We start from the raw sequence: 17,266 nt of genomic DNA on the forward strand, positions 1-17,266 counted from the left end.
ATTGCTTGAAAACCAAACGTGAAATCGAAATCTCTTTACCCGGTGCTCTTACATTCCAAAGCCCGGGCTTATGGATTATCCTCAGTTAATTTATGCCATCTTGGTACCATACATTAATTTTGAATATATTTGTTGAAAATTTCCTGTAGCTTGCATTTATGGTTGTCAAAGGGGCTTTTATCTTGAAAAAAATGGTGCTGGTTTTAATTACAATTCTAAATAGCTTCATAACCATCGTGAACCCTGGATTTACATCATCTTTATGACAGCTGCGCAATTCCCACTTTATTGATTTTGTCATTTGCTTCATTACAGTTAATGCAAGCCCTTTGTACAGAGACAATTCTGGGCTGCTCTCTTCTTGGAGGGGTTAGTATAGAACATCTTGATGGACACAGACCCCATCCCCCACCCCCTGCCTCCACCACAGTGCTGACCCAAGGAAAAAAAGCAGGATGGGAGACATTTTCAAAGTGGTTATCTATCACAGGCAAAGGAAATGTTAGCTCTGATTATCCAACCCTTTCCTCTGACCAGATGCATTCACATTTGCCAGTTGGGAAGCCCTGGAGATGGTGTTGTAAGTGGAGATACCCTAAGCCTCATTTACCGTCTGTTTAGAGAAGACCCACAGTCTCAGCCACTGCCGAAACCACTTCACATGTCATGCCTTCCTCCTGGCCCAGCCAGAGGTCTAGAAGCCAGTTGTAGTTGGGGACATGGATAGACAATGGCCGCACTGAGACTAATCTCATATGTAAATGCCCTGGAAAGCAATCAAGTTAGCCAGGGTGGAAATGGAAGCCCCCAGCAATGAACTTAAACAAGAAGGAAATGGAGTTGGAGACACTGAGTATTAGAAGAAACAGCATGTCTGTTGGGAGCCATCATCTATGAGCTTCTGATTGCCAGGGACAGTTAGGGACACTAAGAAAGCTTCCGGAAACGCAGTAAGTAAAGGAGACCCCTTGAAGGATGGGACCTATAAACCAAGGCTAGGGTGCTGTATTACTGGATTTCTCATTTTTTGATACAGAAATAAGGATTTTCTTTCCCAGTTGCTACTTGGAAGGACCTACTCTTTCCCAACCAAGACTAGTAGGGTGGCTCACCTCCTGCTAGGGTGTGAATGTGGAGTCAGCTTTGCAGAAAGAACAGTGTAAGTCAACACTTCTCTCTGGGTGTAGGGCAATCCCATCTCATGAGGACGTGGGCAATGAAAGTCATTTGATGACTTTTCTCCTCTGCTACATCCCCAGAACTCCTCAGTGGAGGTTGTCACCAGGAGTGGTTCCTCATTCCTACCATCCTCTTTTCCAAGTGTTCTAATGGGTGGAAGCCCAGCCTCAGCTTTCTACAATGTGCTGAGCTATTGCACGGCATTCCAACTACGGGTGCTCTTCTAAAGCCTTCCATATGAACCATGAGAAGAGGAAACGCTGCTCTAGAGACATGAAGGAGCTGGGTAAGGAGGCTTTGCAAGAAGAGACTAGTAGCCTAACTTACTTGTTCAGAGCCCCTACAAGCATATAGAAATATGAAAGCTGGTCTCATCCTCGCTCTGTTCGTTCCCAGCAGGTGCTTTGTGGGGAGGGCGGGGGGTGGTGTTTCGAGCTGTGTCCTTTTCCAGGGAATAGTTTGGAAAACGTTAATACCACATCCATTTATACTCCGGTTCTCTTCCAACCTACTGTTCAGGCCTCCAGAGCGTTGGAGCAACCTCAGCTTAGCTGTTCCAAACGAGAGGAAGCTCTCACTTTCATTCTCCACATACTGCATTAAAAATCAGATCTAGCTCATCACAGAGGACCCAGCCGCAGAGGGAGAAAACACCCTCATGGGCTTGCAGGGAGGGGCTTAAGTGGGAACTCAGGGTCTCGGAATCTCACTTCTTCAAGGGCCCCAGAAGTCATCCATCTCAAGGGACAGTTCAGCCCAGAGAAGTAAGGCCACAACCCAGCAAGGCAAAATCAGATGGCAGATCCTTGCCATCTGATTATTCAGCAGACTGCCTGCTTATTAGCTTGTGTGTGGTTGTTTTGGTTGGGTTTGGCTTGTTTGTTTCCACTAAAGGCTGTCTTACCTTAGGTACACACACACACACACACACACACACACACACACACACACACACACACACGACCAGTGCCTTTTTAATCCCAATCCTCAATTCCAGCAATGGCCTGTTTGCCCTTCTCTGGAACTGGGAGGGACTTATAACATCTTCAATCTGCCGTGACATCAGGAAAAACTCATCAGAGCCACATGTAGAATCAACCTCCACTGGAGTGAGGGCACCCAAGAAGGAACCATTGCATGTAGCATTACGATTTCCAGTCTCTGTCTCTGTTTCTCTGTCCCTTCATTCTATTTCATCATTTAAAAACAAAAACATTTTGCTGGGTGGTAGTAGCACACACCTTTAATCCCAGCACTTGGGAGGCAGGGACAGGTGGATCTCTATGAGTTTGTAGCCAATCTGGTCTCCAGAGTGAGTTACATGACAACCAGAGCTACACAAAGAAACCCTGTCTAGAAACATGCCCGACCCCATTTTTTTTTCTCAGCTCAGTGACATTAATGTGGCTATTCCTGAATCCTAGAGAAAACTGGTGACAGCCTTAGGGAAAGGACTTGTCACTTTCCCTTAAGCCCTGTATGCCATCTCTTCCTCCAGGGTCATGCTTACAGACTCCTAGTCACCTAAACCAGGGGCTAGGCAGAAAGGGCTTTCTGGTCACAGGTGCTTGTCCCTCCATCCCGATAGTAACCACATCCACATCCGATGTCCATCGTCTTGGGGAAAGGGAGCAAAGAGCCAGCCTGGATGAAGGCAAAGCAGCTGCTTCTGAAACACAAATGCAATCTGCTGAGTTTTCTGCACTGGACACTGCTAGTAGGGTGGAGAGGGGAGGCGGCCATGTAGAAAATGCAAGGTAATGGCCCTCCGTACTTGATAGAGGCTTGGGAGTCTAGCAGACAGTCTTCTACCCTCCAGTCATCAAGCCCCACTCCCTAACCCCCACCCCCACCCCAGTCTCTCTGTGTGCATGGTCCTTTCCTGAGTACAGAGTGACTGACAATGTCCCATGAGCGAGCTAGAAGGAAAGCAGTTTTAAAATTGCTATAAATAATCCCCCAGAGTGGGTAGACTAAATCTCATCCCCATCTTTCTCTCCTGGTTCTCTCTGATCTTTGTGTGCTAACATGCTTCTGTCCACACCTAGACAGGAAGGTTTTGCTGTCTTGTTGAGCCCAGGCATAGGCCTGTCCCAGGCTCCCCTACTTCTCCTTACAATATTGTCCCAGGGAAATGACCCTTGTGGGGTGGTATTGTAACAACACTCCTCCTTGCTATGGAGTGAGCTTCTCAAGCTAAAATCCACACATACATAGAATTCAACATTACAAACAGGAAACCCCAGGGAAAAGAACATGTAAAACTCACCGTATGCCCAAGGCATGGGCTATCAGCTTCATTTATTTATTTATTTATTTATTATATATAAATACACTGTAGCTGTCTTCAGATGCACCAGAAGAGGACGTCAGATCTCATTACGGGTGGTTGTGAGCCACCATGTGGTTGCTGGGATTTGAACTCATGACCTTCTGAAGAGCAGTCAGTGCTCTTCCCCAGTGAGCCATCTCACCAGCCCAAGGGCTATCAGCTTCTAAATGAACCACTTGGGAGTGTACAGCTCAGGCCAATGAGATGACTCACCAGGTGTAGGTTCTTGCCACAAAGCTGGATGACCTGAGCCAGATTCCCAGGATCTACACACTGAAAGGAGAGAGCTGATTCTTGTCAGTTGTCCTCTGACACTCATAGGACATGCACACACAAAACAAATTAACAGTTAAAAATTTAGCCCAGTACTTACGAGGCAGAGACAGCCACATCTCAGAGTTTGAGGCCAGCCTGGTCTACAGAGCAAGTTTGAGGGCAGCCAGGACTATACAGAAAAACCCTGTCTCAAAACAAACAAAAGAACAAACCAAAACAACAACCAAAAAAACAATCCCAAATTTAATGAGGGTAAAACTCAGCATATTTTTATTTAATGTACTTACAAATAATACACAACTATCACCTCTCTCTAATTCCAAAGTACTTTCGGCTCCTTGAAAGGAAACAGTCTAGCGTTCCCTTCTCATCTCCTTATTACCCCAGCTTTTGGTAATTGCCAGTCTGCATTCCGGTCCTTTGTATCTGCCTAGTCGAGGCACTTCATGTTAGTTTTTCGAGGCATTTCATGAAACAGTCCAGTGTTCATGCCTGGTTTCTTGTCCTTTATAGAGTGTTTTCCAGGTTCCTCCATGCTGGGGCGTGTACCATTGCCTTGTCTCTATTTTAAACGGTTCAATAATTCTCCACGGTGTGCATGCTACAGTGTATCTATCCATCCATCTACTGTCGGAGGTGTGAATTGTTTCTGAGTTTTGGGTGTCATGCTGCAGTGAATAGTTTTGTACAAGTTTTTGATTGAACACCTGTTTTCCCTCCTTTGGACTGGAAAAAGACTCTCTGGATCACATGCAGTCTTTTTTCTTTTCCTTCCTTCCCTCCTTCCTTTCTTTCTTTCCTTCCTTCTTTCTTTCTTCCTTTTTTTAAGGAAACCATCACACTGTTTGCTTCGCAGCTGCACCATTCTGCTTTCCCACCGGCAGTTTAGCAGGGCTCCAGTATCTCCCATTCTCACCAGCACCCGTGGCTTCCCCGTGGCTTTCATGATAGCAGTCTTAGTGATTGATATGAAGTAGCATCTTCCGTGCCCCCTGAGATTTGTACCAAGCTCCTGACTTGTGCCAGCCACTGTAACTAGGGAACAGGTAGGACAGATGCTGTCACCAATTAACTAAATATCCCTTATTCCTTCAAAGTAATAATAAATAAAACGAAGCAGGCCTTTTTCTGGAGTGTTTCAATCCCACATCATAGCTGCATTGAATGGAGTTATCAGGGCCGCCCACATGGCTGAGTTTTGATGACACTTTCCCCCACAGTTAATTACAGAGGCCCTGATATCCCCTTACACGGAGCTTACAAGACATACTTTAATTGGCTTCCGCTGTCACAAAGATACCTCTGAGTGATGCCTTGCTAATGGCCACTGACCCCCAATATCCTACTACACGATGTAGTAAGAACTGCTTGGTAATTTCAGTACCTGTGGCTTATGCACCTTTGGAAGACAAATGTGTGACGCCCGTTAGAGAGGGCAGGCCTGGAAAATACTAACCAGAATCCTTGCTTTGTCGAAGGGTGGGGAGAACACAACAAACTATTTCTCTGAGTGTGTCATTCTCCTACCTAAGAAAATGCTAAGCTTACCCAGGCTGGCTGGCAAGGTAATGCTTGTTGGGCCCCAGGCCACCTCACCTGGAGTTGCCTCATATCCTCCTGGCTTTATCTTCAGCAAGCAAAGGTTAAACCAGTGGTTCCAGCAAATCTAAAAGTTAGATTGCTATCCAGCAATCTACTTGAAAGACACAAAGCTATGTGAGGGGGGTCTCCCCTTTCTACCATCTTTTGCATGCTTGTAGGCCAATGAAAGTAACTGAGTTCCAGTGACAAATGCCAAGACCAGGCCCTGACTTTCCCCTCTGTCCCTTCTCAGCCTTCAGTAATAAAAAGCCCATATAGTCATATTATAGTGCCCCCTCTCCCAGTTTAACTTTGAATGTTGTAGGTGATGCGGAACAGCATGGTAGATAAGCTCATGGGTCAGGAAGGTTGGGTTGAGCTCCTTGCTGCTGCTGCTGCTGCTGCATAATACCTGCAAACCTCACGTTACCTATGTGTTCACAAGCATTTGAATGAAGAGATAACCGAAGGGTCCAAAGACTAAGGTTTATTTTGCCTAGGTTTGTATAAGTTTTTATAGAGGATATGTGCTTCAAAGATGTCCTTGTCTATCTATGCTCCACAAACAGAGGAGGTGGCAAGGACCAGCAAAAGTTAGGCACAGAAGAAGGTGTATGATAGCACATTGGGGAGGCAGCAATACCAGACAGAGGATGTTACACTGTTTCCAGGCTAGAAGCTGTATAGCTTATCTTCAGGAGGATGGACACACCTAGGCCCAAAACCAAGTTCAGAGACATTACTGCTCAATGCTCTACATTCCTCTTCCATAAAATAGGGACTGTTGTGATGTTGGTTTACTACTTGACAGCTAAGTTAATAAAGGCTATATGCCATTATTGTGACAGTGTATACTGTGGGTTAGAGAGAGTTACCGTGTACAGACTCAAGAATACTAAGACTAAGAAATTCTATACTTGGGCTGGAACAATGGCTTAACATTTGATTGTACTTGATGTTAACTCTGAGAACAGGAGCTAGGCTTAAACATCAGGTGGCTTACAACCATATGTAACTGATTCCAGGGCTTCTGACACCATCTTCTGACCCCAATAGGCACCTGTCATGCACATAGTACACACACAGACGAGCAGGCACACACATATGTATGTGTACATAAATAAAAGAGAAATACATACCGATAGATGGTATGCTGTTTGAATGTTTTAGGTAAGCAGCACATGACTTGATTGATAATTAATTAGAAACAGCCATCAACAAATGAGGTTAAACTTTGCAGTCATTCTCCTTTAGTAGATCTCCCCCATGGGATTCCAAATATGTCACCGTTTTGCCATCATTTCTTGTGAGGGAAAAAAATGTGCATTTTCTTTGATGTAAGTTTAGTGGCTTCTTGAATTTCAATCTCCTAACGGCTAGAGAAGTTTGAAGAGCCCGTGGTCTGAACTGCTGGCCTTGGTCCAGAAAGAATATATTGAATATCTCAAATAATGGATTCTTTGGGCTGAGATGGGGAAAGGAGGGATAAACGGATATGCCGGGATCGCAGAGGAGTCCAAGTAAAATGAACAGGATTTTTTTTCCCTTAAGAACTCATAAGAAATCAATCTTGGGACACATAACTCCAGAGCAGAGAGAGACCTACGAGATTACACAAGAAAAAATGGATGCCTTTACTTAATAACATTAGTTTTAAAGCAAATAAAATTAAACAAAGCCAAAAATACATTTCCAGCACATACACATTTCATTACTTTAAGTCTCACAATGGCCTTTTGGCTGTACACTGTCGTAGCCATCTCTCCAAAACAGAAATTTGAGGACACAAATGCCAGTCTCTTAGTTTCCACAGCTAAAATCACATGAGCTCTGGCCTTCTGTTAAAAGAAAAAAAATGGGTGTCAAACATTGAGAACTTACAAAGGATTTACTAGAATAAATTGGGAAATGCAGATAAATTGAGAGATGCACGAGATCTGTATAATTTTTTTAAAAAAGGGAAACAGTCTTTGAGGGTCTCAGGATGCAATGCAAACTCAATGCACTCTCAGGGAGAGATTTCAGGCTGTGGCAACACATGCCTTCAACCCTGGGTGATAATGTTTACATCCAACATGAGGACAAAAATCCACCGCCTCTTTTGTGGACACCCACATGGCATCCAGGGAGAAATACCTCCACTCCGGCTCCAGCTTGTTAGTTAGAGTCACGGGGCTGTATCTGTTCACTGTGCCCATTATGAAATTTTCTGAACCCCCCCCCAAAGGGTGAAAAAAAAATTGCCTAACTACTTCACTAGAGTTTGTGATGACTGCTTTAGAAAAAGGAATAGAAGCAAGTATACAGAACTTTAACTTCATGCCTGTTCACAAAAGTGCATTTCTTCTTCTCATCCTTCCCTCCTCCTTCCATCCTGCGCCTTTGCTAAGGACGAACCACAGATGTTATCTCTCAGAAGTGCGTAACTAGGGAAACCACAGACCTGCCCCAATCACTATGGAGACAGCCGTTTATTTGTCCAGCCTCTGAGTATTCATGACATCAGCAAGGCCAGTGAGTAAAACACAGATATGTCTTACAAAGAAACTTGAATTCCCAATCAGGTTGAGAGGGCCCAGTAGAACGATTGAGATAGTTTCAGGTGCCTGCCCACTTCACCTCTCAGCACATCTGCACAGAGAAATTTCACATAACGTATAGTGAGAAGCCTTTTGGCGGTCAGTGTAACCAAAAGCAAGCTTGTGAGTCCAAATCCATCTGAAGCTTCAGAGAGACCAAGGGAGGAAATGGTGCTTTGAAAATGAACGCCCTTCCAATGGACTCAGCTTCAGGACCCAACAGAATGGATAGCCACCACGCGGATGCCTGCAAAGTGTCCTCACAGTTTGCCTAGGACTGATGAGTTTTCCCAGAATAGGATGTGTAGAGTCACGGGCCAACTGTGATGCCATAGCAACTTGGTCAGCCTTTGGTCCTGATGTAAAGATGACCACAGGGTCTGGAGCTGGTGTGAGATGTGAGTCTTAAGACATTTCATAAAATGTCATGGGTATAGTAGCCAAGCTTTTTTTGGTCCCTTGATCTAGGAAATCAAATGAAGCTTTCTCATTCTGAATGTGGCCTGTTTTAGCTGGGTGTGCTTTCTGTCTGTTTTATTTTTGTTCCTTTATTTACCTAGAAATAACAGAATTTGTTTCAAAATCAAATTTGACATGCACAAATGAATCTAGGGGTCTGCCGCTTCCCCTAGATTATCCTTGATGCTACATTGGTTTGCAGGATTTACATTGGGTTTTTCAGTTCAATTTCATTTGCCAAACAACCCTGTATAGGAAGGTTCTGTACTCAGAACTGGAGTTATCGATATCTCACAATGACTCCTGAGAATCCCCCCTTTTATTCTCCAAGGTCAGGTGTGTGCCTCTTTCCTGCTAATCTGTCAGCAATATTTTCATGACTGCAAAGCCTACTTCTAGAAGCATCACCCAAGTGGACGCAGTTATTCTCCTGCTGAGACACTGCATATGTTGAACAGCAATGTGATATGTACTGAACAAGAGGCACCGCGCTAGCTGTGTGGGAAAGTATGCCTGACGATGCTTGTTCGAATAGATTTCTGTTCCATTTTCAACTATGTTCCAAGCAGGCTATTGTGATCAGAAAGCTTAATTAAACTGACTCTGTCCCTGCCTCACAAAGTAGGTCTGGTTGGTTGAAGTCGCTGGAATGATAGCAATCAATTTTCTAAGTAATTTTGTGAGTATATTCACATTAAATGTCAGAGGTCCGTTATCACTTTGACTATTTTATAAGATACATTTTCATTTACATGTGTCTGAGAGTGAGAGCTTACACCTGTACATATGGATGTAGGAGATACAGGCATAGAGTTGTCAGCTTACAGATGGGGATCTTTGCAGACACTTAAATAATTCATGGGTGGGTAAACATATCTATATGCATGTATTCCTGGGTCTGGTGGACAAGTGTACTAAATGTGCAGAATAATAGATTCACCTCCTTTTGCTCATGTCTTTTCTAATGTGGAATTACTGTAGCTCCTTAATGACAAGAAGGGGTGACAATTCATTAACAGATTGTGGCTAAGATCAAGTGTTTGATTTGCCTGCAGATTGTGACCGGCACTCAATTATATGAGGTGTGTGCATTTCTTTTGAATGTATTTTTTTCCCTTTTGCCAGTTAAAATAACCTTGAGCTCTATTAATTTTTGAAGGAGCCACAGACAAATGCTTCTACAATGTGTTCCTCAGTAAGGAGCTTTATAATATTAAAAGACATTTTGTTTTAATGCTGAGAAGATGAGAAGATAAACAGGGCATCGAGGCTCTTCCCATCCGGTCCCCAGGCTTGGTTTACGAAAACAAGATTCCCATGATTTTTTTTCTTTTTTTCTTTTTTTCTTTCTTTCTTTCTTTTTTTTTTTTTGTTGTTGTTAGTGGTAATATTTTTTTCTCTTTAGTCCAGAAAAATAAGTATATGGAAGATATGCATATATGAGTATATATTGCAAAAACAAATTCAAATTACTTTGGACTTTTAGAATTGTACAATAAAGATGCTTGGCATGCAAAAAACACAGATAAGGTAACCACCTTGCTATTTTCAAAGGCTATCCTGTACTTTGTTCTGTATTTTGGGACCGAATAAAGTCTGAACTTCTGTGACTACTCTAGGTTAGTTAACTGCTAGATCCCGTGGCCTCAGACTCGTTTGGCTTCCTACTAAGGCTTTCCGTGTGAATTTTGTACAGATGTCCTTTGCTGGTTTTGTATGTCTTGTGAAGGTAGTTTTCTTCTGAAAACAGTCAGTGGTGTAAGCCCAGAGGACCCCAGGCTTCACTGCTGCTTTCCTCTTGCACAGGGTGGCTGCGGGGACTAAACTAGCTGTAGATCCGTAGCCAAACACTGCTGCTGCTGTGGGGGGGGCCTGGAGTGACAGTGCCTTCAGGCTACGTTTCACCAACCATCTGACAAGATGCTGGGACAACTCCCTCCTCCCAACAGCTGGATGAGCCCTGGTGTGCAGACCTGGCATGTGCACGGGGATTTCTAGTTGATAACTGTTTTCTTCTTCCAAATACCAAAGCCCGTTTCTGGAGATTTCTATTTCCCAGGTATTTCTCATGGGGACTCGAGTACAACATTGAAGTCTTGGGGTTTTCTTAACCTCTTTTTTTTTCTCCTTTCTTTCTTACTTTTTGTGGCTGTTGCTGTGGGGTTGGGTGGTGTTAATGTTGTAGACCAGCTTTTTCTAACTCGCACCTCTTTTAAGGATTTACGCATGCTTTGTAAAAAATTCTGAACTGCAAGTAAAAAAATAAAAAAGTTTAAAAATCCATTTCTCTCCTGCTCCAATTGTGAAAATTGAAACTGCAAGCAAAATGCACAAACTGTGGTAATTCGGAGAATATTACTCGTTAGGATCAGGAATTCTCACAGAAGTGCTAGCTCCTGGTCTGCCATATGAAGAGATTACTTTAAGTCCTCACTCATGCTGGCTTTTCTTCCTGATTTGTTTATTTTTTTTTTTTCAGAATATAAAACCTCAGTAGTCAGAGCATCAGTCCCAGGAAGTCAGGGCTGAGGCCTGATCTGACAGTTTCTTTCTAAATGGGCCTGGTACCATCTTAGCCCTGGTACCATCTTAGCAGGCCTATTGTTTGCTGAGATGGAAGCTTCCTGGGGAAATAAGAGTGGTGAATTTAATATCGTGAAATGTTTGGGGGCTTCTCAGCTTATTCAGAGACCACGGAATGCAAATCAAATTAAGTATTCTGTATAATGAAACAATGGAAGTTACCTCCAAAAAGAAAAAAAGCGTTTTTCCTCTTCCATCCACTGCCTTCCTAGACTTCCTATGAAGACCACAGAAATCTCATGGTATCTCCAGTTCTTTCTGCAGATCCCTGCTGGGGACTGGCGTGGCTGGGCTCTGTGACTCAGGAGGCGCTAAGCTCTGTATGGGCTCAGAGGGAAATAATACTTAGGCATGTTCTCTTGCAAGAGTCCCAGGGCTCATGGCTTAGCACTTTCTTCCATGGAACTGTGCTAAGCACCAAAAGACACTCCTTAGTAGCCAAGAGAAATACACTTCTCATTGCCCGGGAAGAACAGGGGCAGAGCCAGGCATGCCTAGTGAGCTCTCTCTGCTCACATTTCCAAAGTTCTTTTTAACCCATGCCCCCTAAGTGATGCTTGGCACACTGTGAGCTTTTCTCATTCCTTTTTTAAAGAGGGTCTTTGAGTGAATCTTTTCAAAGGCATGATACAGACCTTTGACCGGAGAACTCAGAATACACATCAGCAGCCTCCAGCATACTGAACTCTCAGAAACAAACTGCTAAATCAAATGCTTTGGCTTCAGCTACCAGAAGATTCTCTTTGTGTTTATTAGTCCTCTATCCCAACACTGACAAAGAAATGCTGGGCTTGCATTTTTTACACCACCCCCCTCCCCCTTATGTGCTTTAGGACTTTGATGTCTCGGAGTTATTATTTTGGAAAGAAATAGCAATCTAGGGATGGCAGGATGGTTCAAGGGTAAAGACGCTTGCCACCAAGCCAGCTGATCCAAGTTCGGTCCCCCAAAACCCATGTAGTTGAAGGTGAGATCAGACTTACTCAAGTTGTCCTCCGACCTCCACACCCCCTCCCTAGAATACATAAATAAATGTAAAAGAAAAGACATCTGTCTAAACAAATGAGGTGCCTTCTCATTTTGTTTGGGGACCCAGTGGTTACACTAAACGACAGGTCTGTGAGCTGTTAATTGGACTTTTTGTGAATTCTCTGATGCTCAACTCTACAGAGCTGCACTAGAGGGAAGGTGGAGTCAGCATTGTAGGTACCACTTACCCGACGCCCCCACTCCCAACCCTTCCGGCAGAGCACCTCTCTAGATTTTAATGCCAGAGCATCTTGAGCCTGGCCCTTTGACCATCAAGGATGGTTGAGATACAGATCCTGTTCAGCTTATGTGTTGGAATGAAAGGACACCATCTCCATTATAATAAACATCTTCCGGGCAAGCACACTTAAGCATAAATATTTTAATCTTTGATCCATTTCATATGTGCTAAAGTAAGCTAGGAAACACACCCGCAGAGATGCTTACATTACATCTCAGTTTTCCCTCTTATGAATAAACAAATAGGTGTCAATTTGTGCCTCCCATGGAAAATAACTTAAACAGCACACAATTAAAAATGTATTCGACCTCTCTGATTTTGCTTTCAATGATCAGGGTCCACTTGTCCACGCCATTTCATGACCTGGGCTTCAGGACTCTGATGCCACACAGAGCGTAGAATTTTATAAATCATTTTAGCCCTCCCTCCAAACTTTTAATTCTCTTTCTACTGTTCTGTGGTGGGGTTCCCCCTTCCACTCCCCACCTCTTATTTCTACAACTTTCTCTTTTCTCTTGAAGATTCCATTTTTTCCCCCATAGGGAGAAAATCTGTACATTTAAAATCTCCTCTTTGGAGGAATGAAAAGTACTTTGCAAACCCATCCACTTGCAGTGTGCTATAATTGCAAGGACCTCTCTGAGATGCATGCACACGGGCAGGTTCACCGCAAGTCGCCATCTCGCCACACTGCATTCCAGACTGATGATTTAGATACTTTTACTTGAGCAGATGGTGCGGGTGTTCTGGCTTTTTGTTTTTGATTTTTTTTTCTTTTTTGCCGAATTCAGCATGTTCGTTGAACAATTTTTTTTGGAGCCCAAAGTCAGCCCCGCCAAGTTTCTGCTTGGTAAGGTTTGGTGGCCTTGACGCGGAGTAGAGGCTGTTGATTCATCGACCTTTAAACTGATGATAAATCTTGGAAGCCGGGCAGCAGGACTAGACAGCCCTAATAGACCCAGTGTCCAGAAAGTGGCTGCCCCAGTACCGGTCCAAAGAAATCAGCAAAACTGTGTGAAGAACCAACCCCAAAAGGAGGAGGGACTGAAGAAACCAGGAAGTCTGAGGATTCCAGCATTAGCCAGGACTCCGCACACTAGGTGCAGAACTGGTCCACATCAAGGGTGCCTCTGCTTTCTGAGATGAGTGTCTTGGTTTCCTTTGAATTCTGGATGTTATTTATTTTAAGCCTTGAACCACGGGTGACCGTTCATCTGGGTGATGCAGTTTCATAATATTACGCAGTACCTGACACCGCACAGGAGCTTACATACGCTCATAGCCCTGCATCCGTATACTTTTGCAATGATCCTAATGCTTTAGCTTCAACTCTATCTTCCTTTGGTAAAAAAAAAATAAATAAATAAATAAAGTAAAATAAAGCCCTCTGTGAGAGCTGCCAAGTCAGAGTTGGACTGTGTTTTGTGGAGAGCTGATTTGGGATTTATTAATGGAGATTACAAATCAGAATACCAGCCTTAGGAAGTGGCTCACCTGGAAAGGCTCGGTTTTTCATTTCATCTGAGTCTCCATGGAGAGAGTTAAGTATGGCCACACTTTCAGCCTGCCCCCACTGTGGTGTCCTCTGCAGAGGACAGTAGATTGCTGGTCGCTGATTGTCATTTTCTGTACAAGATTCTTTTCTGTCCATTGTCATTTAGGGAATGAGATGAATTATATATATAGTATAAGTTTGGGTGTGGTTATGATAAATACCCTGATTTGCTACTTATCAAATAATAAACATTTTTGGCTCAGGGGAAAAAAAAAAGTCTGTATATCACTTCTTGACAAAAATCCCTCAGTCCTTAACTGGAATGTGTATTAGTCAAGGCATCTTTGAGAAAGGCATTATTTTCCTACACTTAGGACGAGAAAAGGGAAATTAAAAAGGAATCCTAAAATAGGTGCATTTAATTCTCCCCAATTTAAACGTAAGTGGTGCGTCTTTTTAGGCAATAATGATATGCCTTTTAGTCCTCCATCACAAACACTTCCATCAATGAATTTCCTTAATGTTGATGATGGTTAGGGCAGTTTGAGGGAATCTGTATTTATTCAGAAAACGTTCCCATAGAATGACCTACCAGATGGGCCACGTAACAATGCATGGAGACATCAAACCACCACAGACATTTGGTGCTTAGAATAATAAAAAGACTATAAAATTAGATTAGTTGAGTCTAATTTGGAATTGGTATATTCCCTACGCACCCTTGCCGCTCTTGGGCAGATAAAGCCTTGAGATTTAGCGCTGTGTCAAAGCGAAGACTGTAACTTCCAGTAAAAGGGAGCCGAGGGAAAGGGGGGGAAAAGCATGCTGGGAGGTCGCGGAGGGCAGAGCAGTGACCTCCAATGATTTACAGGCCTTTAGCTTAATGAAATTGTTTCAGTGACATGACAGTAAGAGCTCGTAATGGATTGGATGCCCTAATGTAATGAAATTACTCCCTTCTGCCTAAAAAAAAAAAAATGCGCAATTAATATTTACTGAGACCTGACAGCCTTTGGTGCGCTCGCTCGCTCGCCTGTGTAGTTCCCTCAGACAGTCAGAGAGAAGAGACGGAGGAGCAGCGTGGCACACAGGCTGGCTCTGCAGGAGCTCCTGGCAGGGACAAGCAGAGCCTGCAAGGGGTGGAGGGACAGGCGCTTGGTGGCCAGGGAGCCGGCTAGCCGCCCAGCCCCTCGCCGCTGCCCCAGCTCAGCCTTCATGCTCTCCCTTGCTTTCCCACAGGCAACTGGACAATAACCACATCAGCTGCATTGAAGATGGAGCCTTCCGAGCGCTGCGCGATTTGGAGATCCTGTGAGTTGATTTTGCGATTGCTGTCTTGTGTGTGTATGTGAGAGAGAGAGAGAGAGAGTATGTGTGTGTGTGCGTTGTGCGGAGAGGAAAGAGGGGGAGCGTGTGTGCAGGGGGTCCTTGTGGGTGCATTTCTAGGTCTTCTACTGCAATGCTATTAAAATCGGGCACCGGGAGATCCCTCCGGCTTACCTTGCCCAAAGTGTTTGCAGGCTGCAAAGTGTGATTTCTCACCTGCCACAAACTGGGGTTCCTCAGTCAGCCTCAGTCAGCCGTTTCTCCCATGCTCCTGCTGTATTTAGTGGAGCAGATTGCCAGAATAGCCCCCCAGCATCTGTCTGTGCATTCAGGGAGTGGATATTTGATTGTGGGCATATAGGGAGACAGGTTACAGGTCTGTGGCCAGTGACAGAGGGGTTACCACCAGAAGGTGAGTCAGAATCAGCCAGAAGCAGGGAGGGACCTTGGCACAGGACAAGGGGGAACGAGAGACAGCCTGGTAAGGTCTAGTTATTGCTACTGCTCCTGGGATCTTATCTCGGGCTTAAATTCAAAGTTTAAATAGTAACCTTAAAGCGATGGGGATGAAAAGATGAGAGAAGAGACTCCTTCCTTGTAATCCCACCATATATACCTCGTGTAGAAACACACACACACACACACACACACACACACACACACACACACACACACGAGACTGTCCTTCTGTGTCTTGAATTTTCACTTGCTCTAACTAAAGAAACCTGCTTTCTGGAGAAAAGTCACTAAGGGGTCATGTTGGGGTCATTCAACTAAAGTTGGATTGTGTTAGAAAACAGTTTGATTATTCTCCCCAGCAGCCACACTGCTCACTGCCCTTGATGTGAGGAAGCCCAGAGAGGAAGCAGGAAAGCGTAGTAGAACTTAGGTCAGGGGTTATGTGATTCAGTCCTTGTCCTGCCGCTAATTAGCCATGTGACCTTGGGCAAGTCTCTTTGGCTCTGGGAGTCTCAGTTTTCTCTTTCGTAAGGTAAAGGAGTTGATTGCTTTAACTTGGGAGTGACTTGTGCTCTCCAAAAACTACAAAGATAATTACAGTAGCAGTTCTAGCTTCAGAAGGGTAAGAGAATTGGATGGGCTGGGTTGAGCATCCTTGGGAAATTTAAAAAAAAAAAAAATTACATAGTCAAAGGTTTCCTGTGTCTGTTTTCAGTACAAGAATGAATGCCGGATAAGTGGATGGATGCATTAACACGTCCCTTTGTACCTAAAGGAAGGCATACACATTCTTCCATTACGTACCTTTACACCTGGAAGAGGCCAGCAGTGGGTTAGAAAGATCCCCTCCACCTTGCTAGGGAGGAAGGTGATTCTAGGAGGAATCACGGGAAATATAGGGGATGCTGATGCTGCAAGCTACTTGAAATCGGTTGCAAGCTGAGGATTCCTGGCGTAGAAAAGACAAGACCCACAGACAGGAGAGGTCAGATTGTCAGTCCTAAGATGGATGGTCTCTCCTCACCCAAACCCTGACCCCAGAACCAGCAACAATTGCATGTCTGTAAGAGAGTGTGCCAGCTTGAATATAGCAACCCAACCCAGGACTTCTCTTCCTGGGAAACTGGAGTAGAGAGGGAGGCGTGATTTCCCCTGCCTTCAGGAAAAGCCTGAAAGGTCGGTTAGGAACCTTTTTGCTCCTTGCCAGAAAAAAATGAGAAAGATAAGAAAATTCTTGGGAAGAACTGAGGACATGGAAGCCACAGCTGCCACAAAACAGCTGTGGTGACCTGCCAGCCCTTTGGTTAGTTCTCTGCAGCAAGTGGTGTCTGAGGGAGTCTCTGGGGGGAAGGGAGCTTTAAGGATACACTCATGTGGGTGGGAACTAGGAAGCCATGGACTTGGGTCAAGCTCTGTGACCTCTCTGTGTGTTCCTCATCTTTGAGACAGGACCACACAGAAAGGGACTCTAAATGTTGCCCTTCCCACGTCTATTTCTCCCCTACCCTGTCTTCATCCTGATCAAACTCCTGCCCAAAACATATTTAGACAACTCTTCTCAGCTATTTACTGGGGGGGCGGGGGGGAACATGATAACTAGATATATCAGGTGTTGCTAAGTTAAAACCTAGAAACCCATGACCAAAATAATAATAACAGTGATAAAACTAATCCAAGTCTTCATTCCTCATCATTGCAGAAGGCCTGCAGGACCTGATTAGTTTATC

At 44.2% G+C, this 17,266-nt stretch overlaps 1 protein-coding gene across 1 annotated transcript in view; it reads left to right on the forward strand.

Annotated features, from left to right (window-relative positions):
- Slit3 (slit guidance ligand 3) overlaps nt 1-17,266 on the forward strand; it is a 600,224-nt gene that overhangs the window by 422,297 nt on the left and 160,661 nt on the right. The window contains exon 6 of the mRNA XM_031352736.1: nt 14,994-15,065. Within this exon, the coding sequence (XP_031208596.1) occupies nt 14,994-15,065 (72 nt within the window). The remainder of the gene's footprint in view (nt 1-14,993; nt 15,066-17,266) is intronic.

Source organism: Mastomys coucha, unplaced genomic scaffold (assembly GCF_008632895.1).
Source record: "Mastomys coucha isolate ucsf_1 unplaced genomic scaffold, UCSF_Mcou_1 pScaffold5, whole genome shotgun sequence".
Taxonomy (NCBI): Eukaryota; Metazoa; Chordata; class Mammalia; order Rodentia; family Muridae; genus Mastomys; species Mastomys coucha.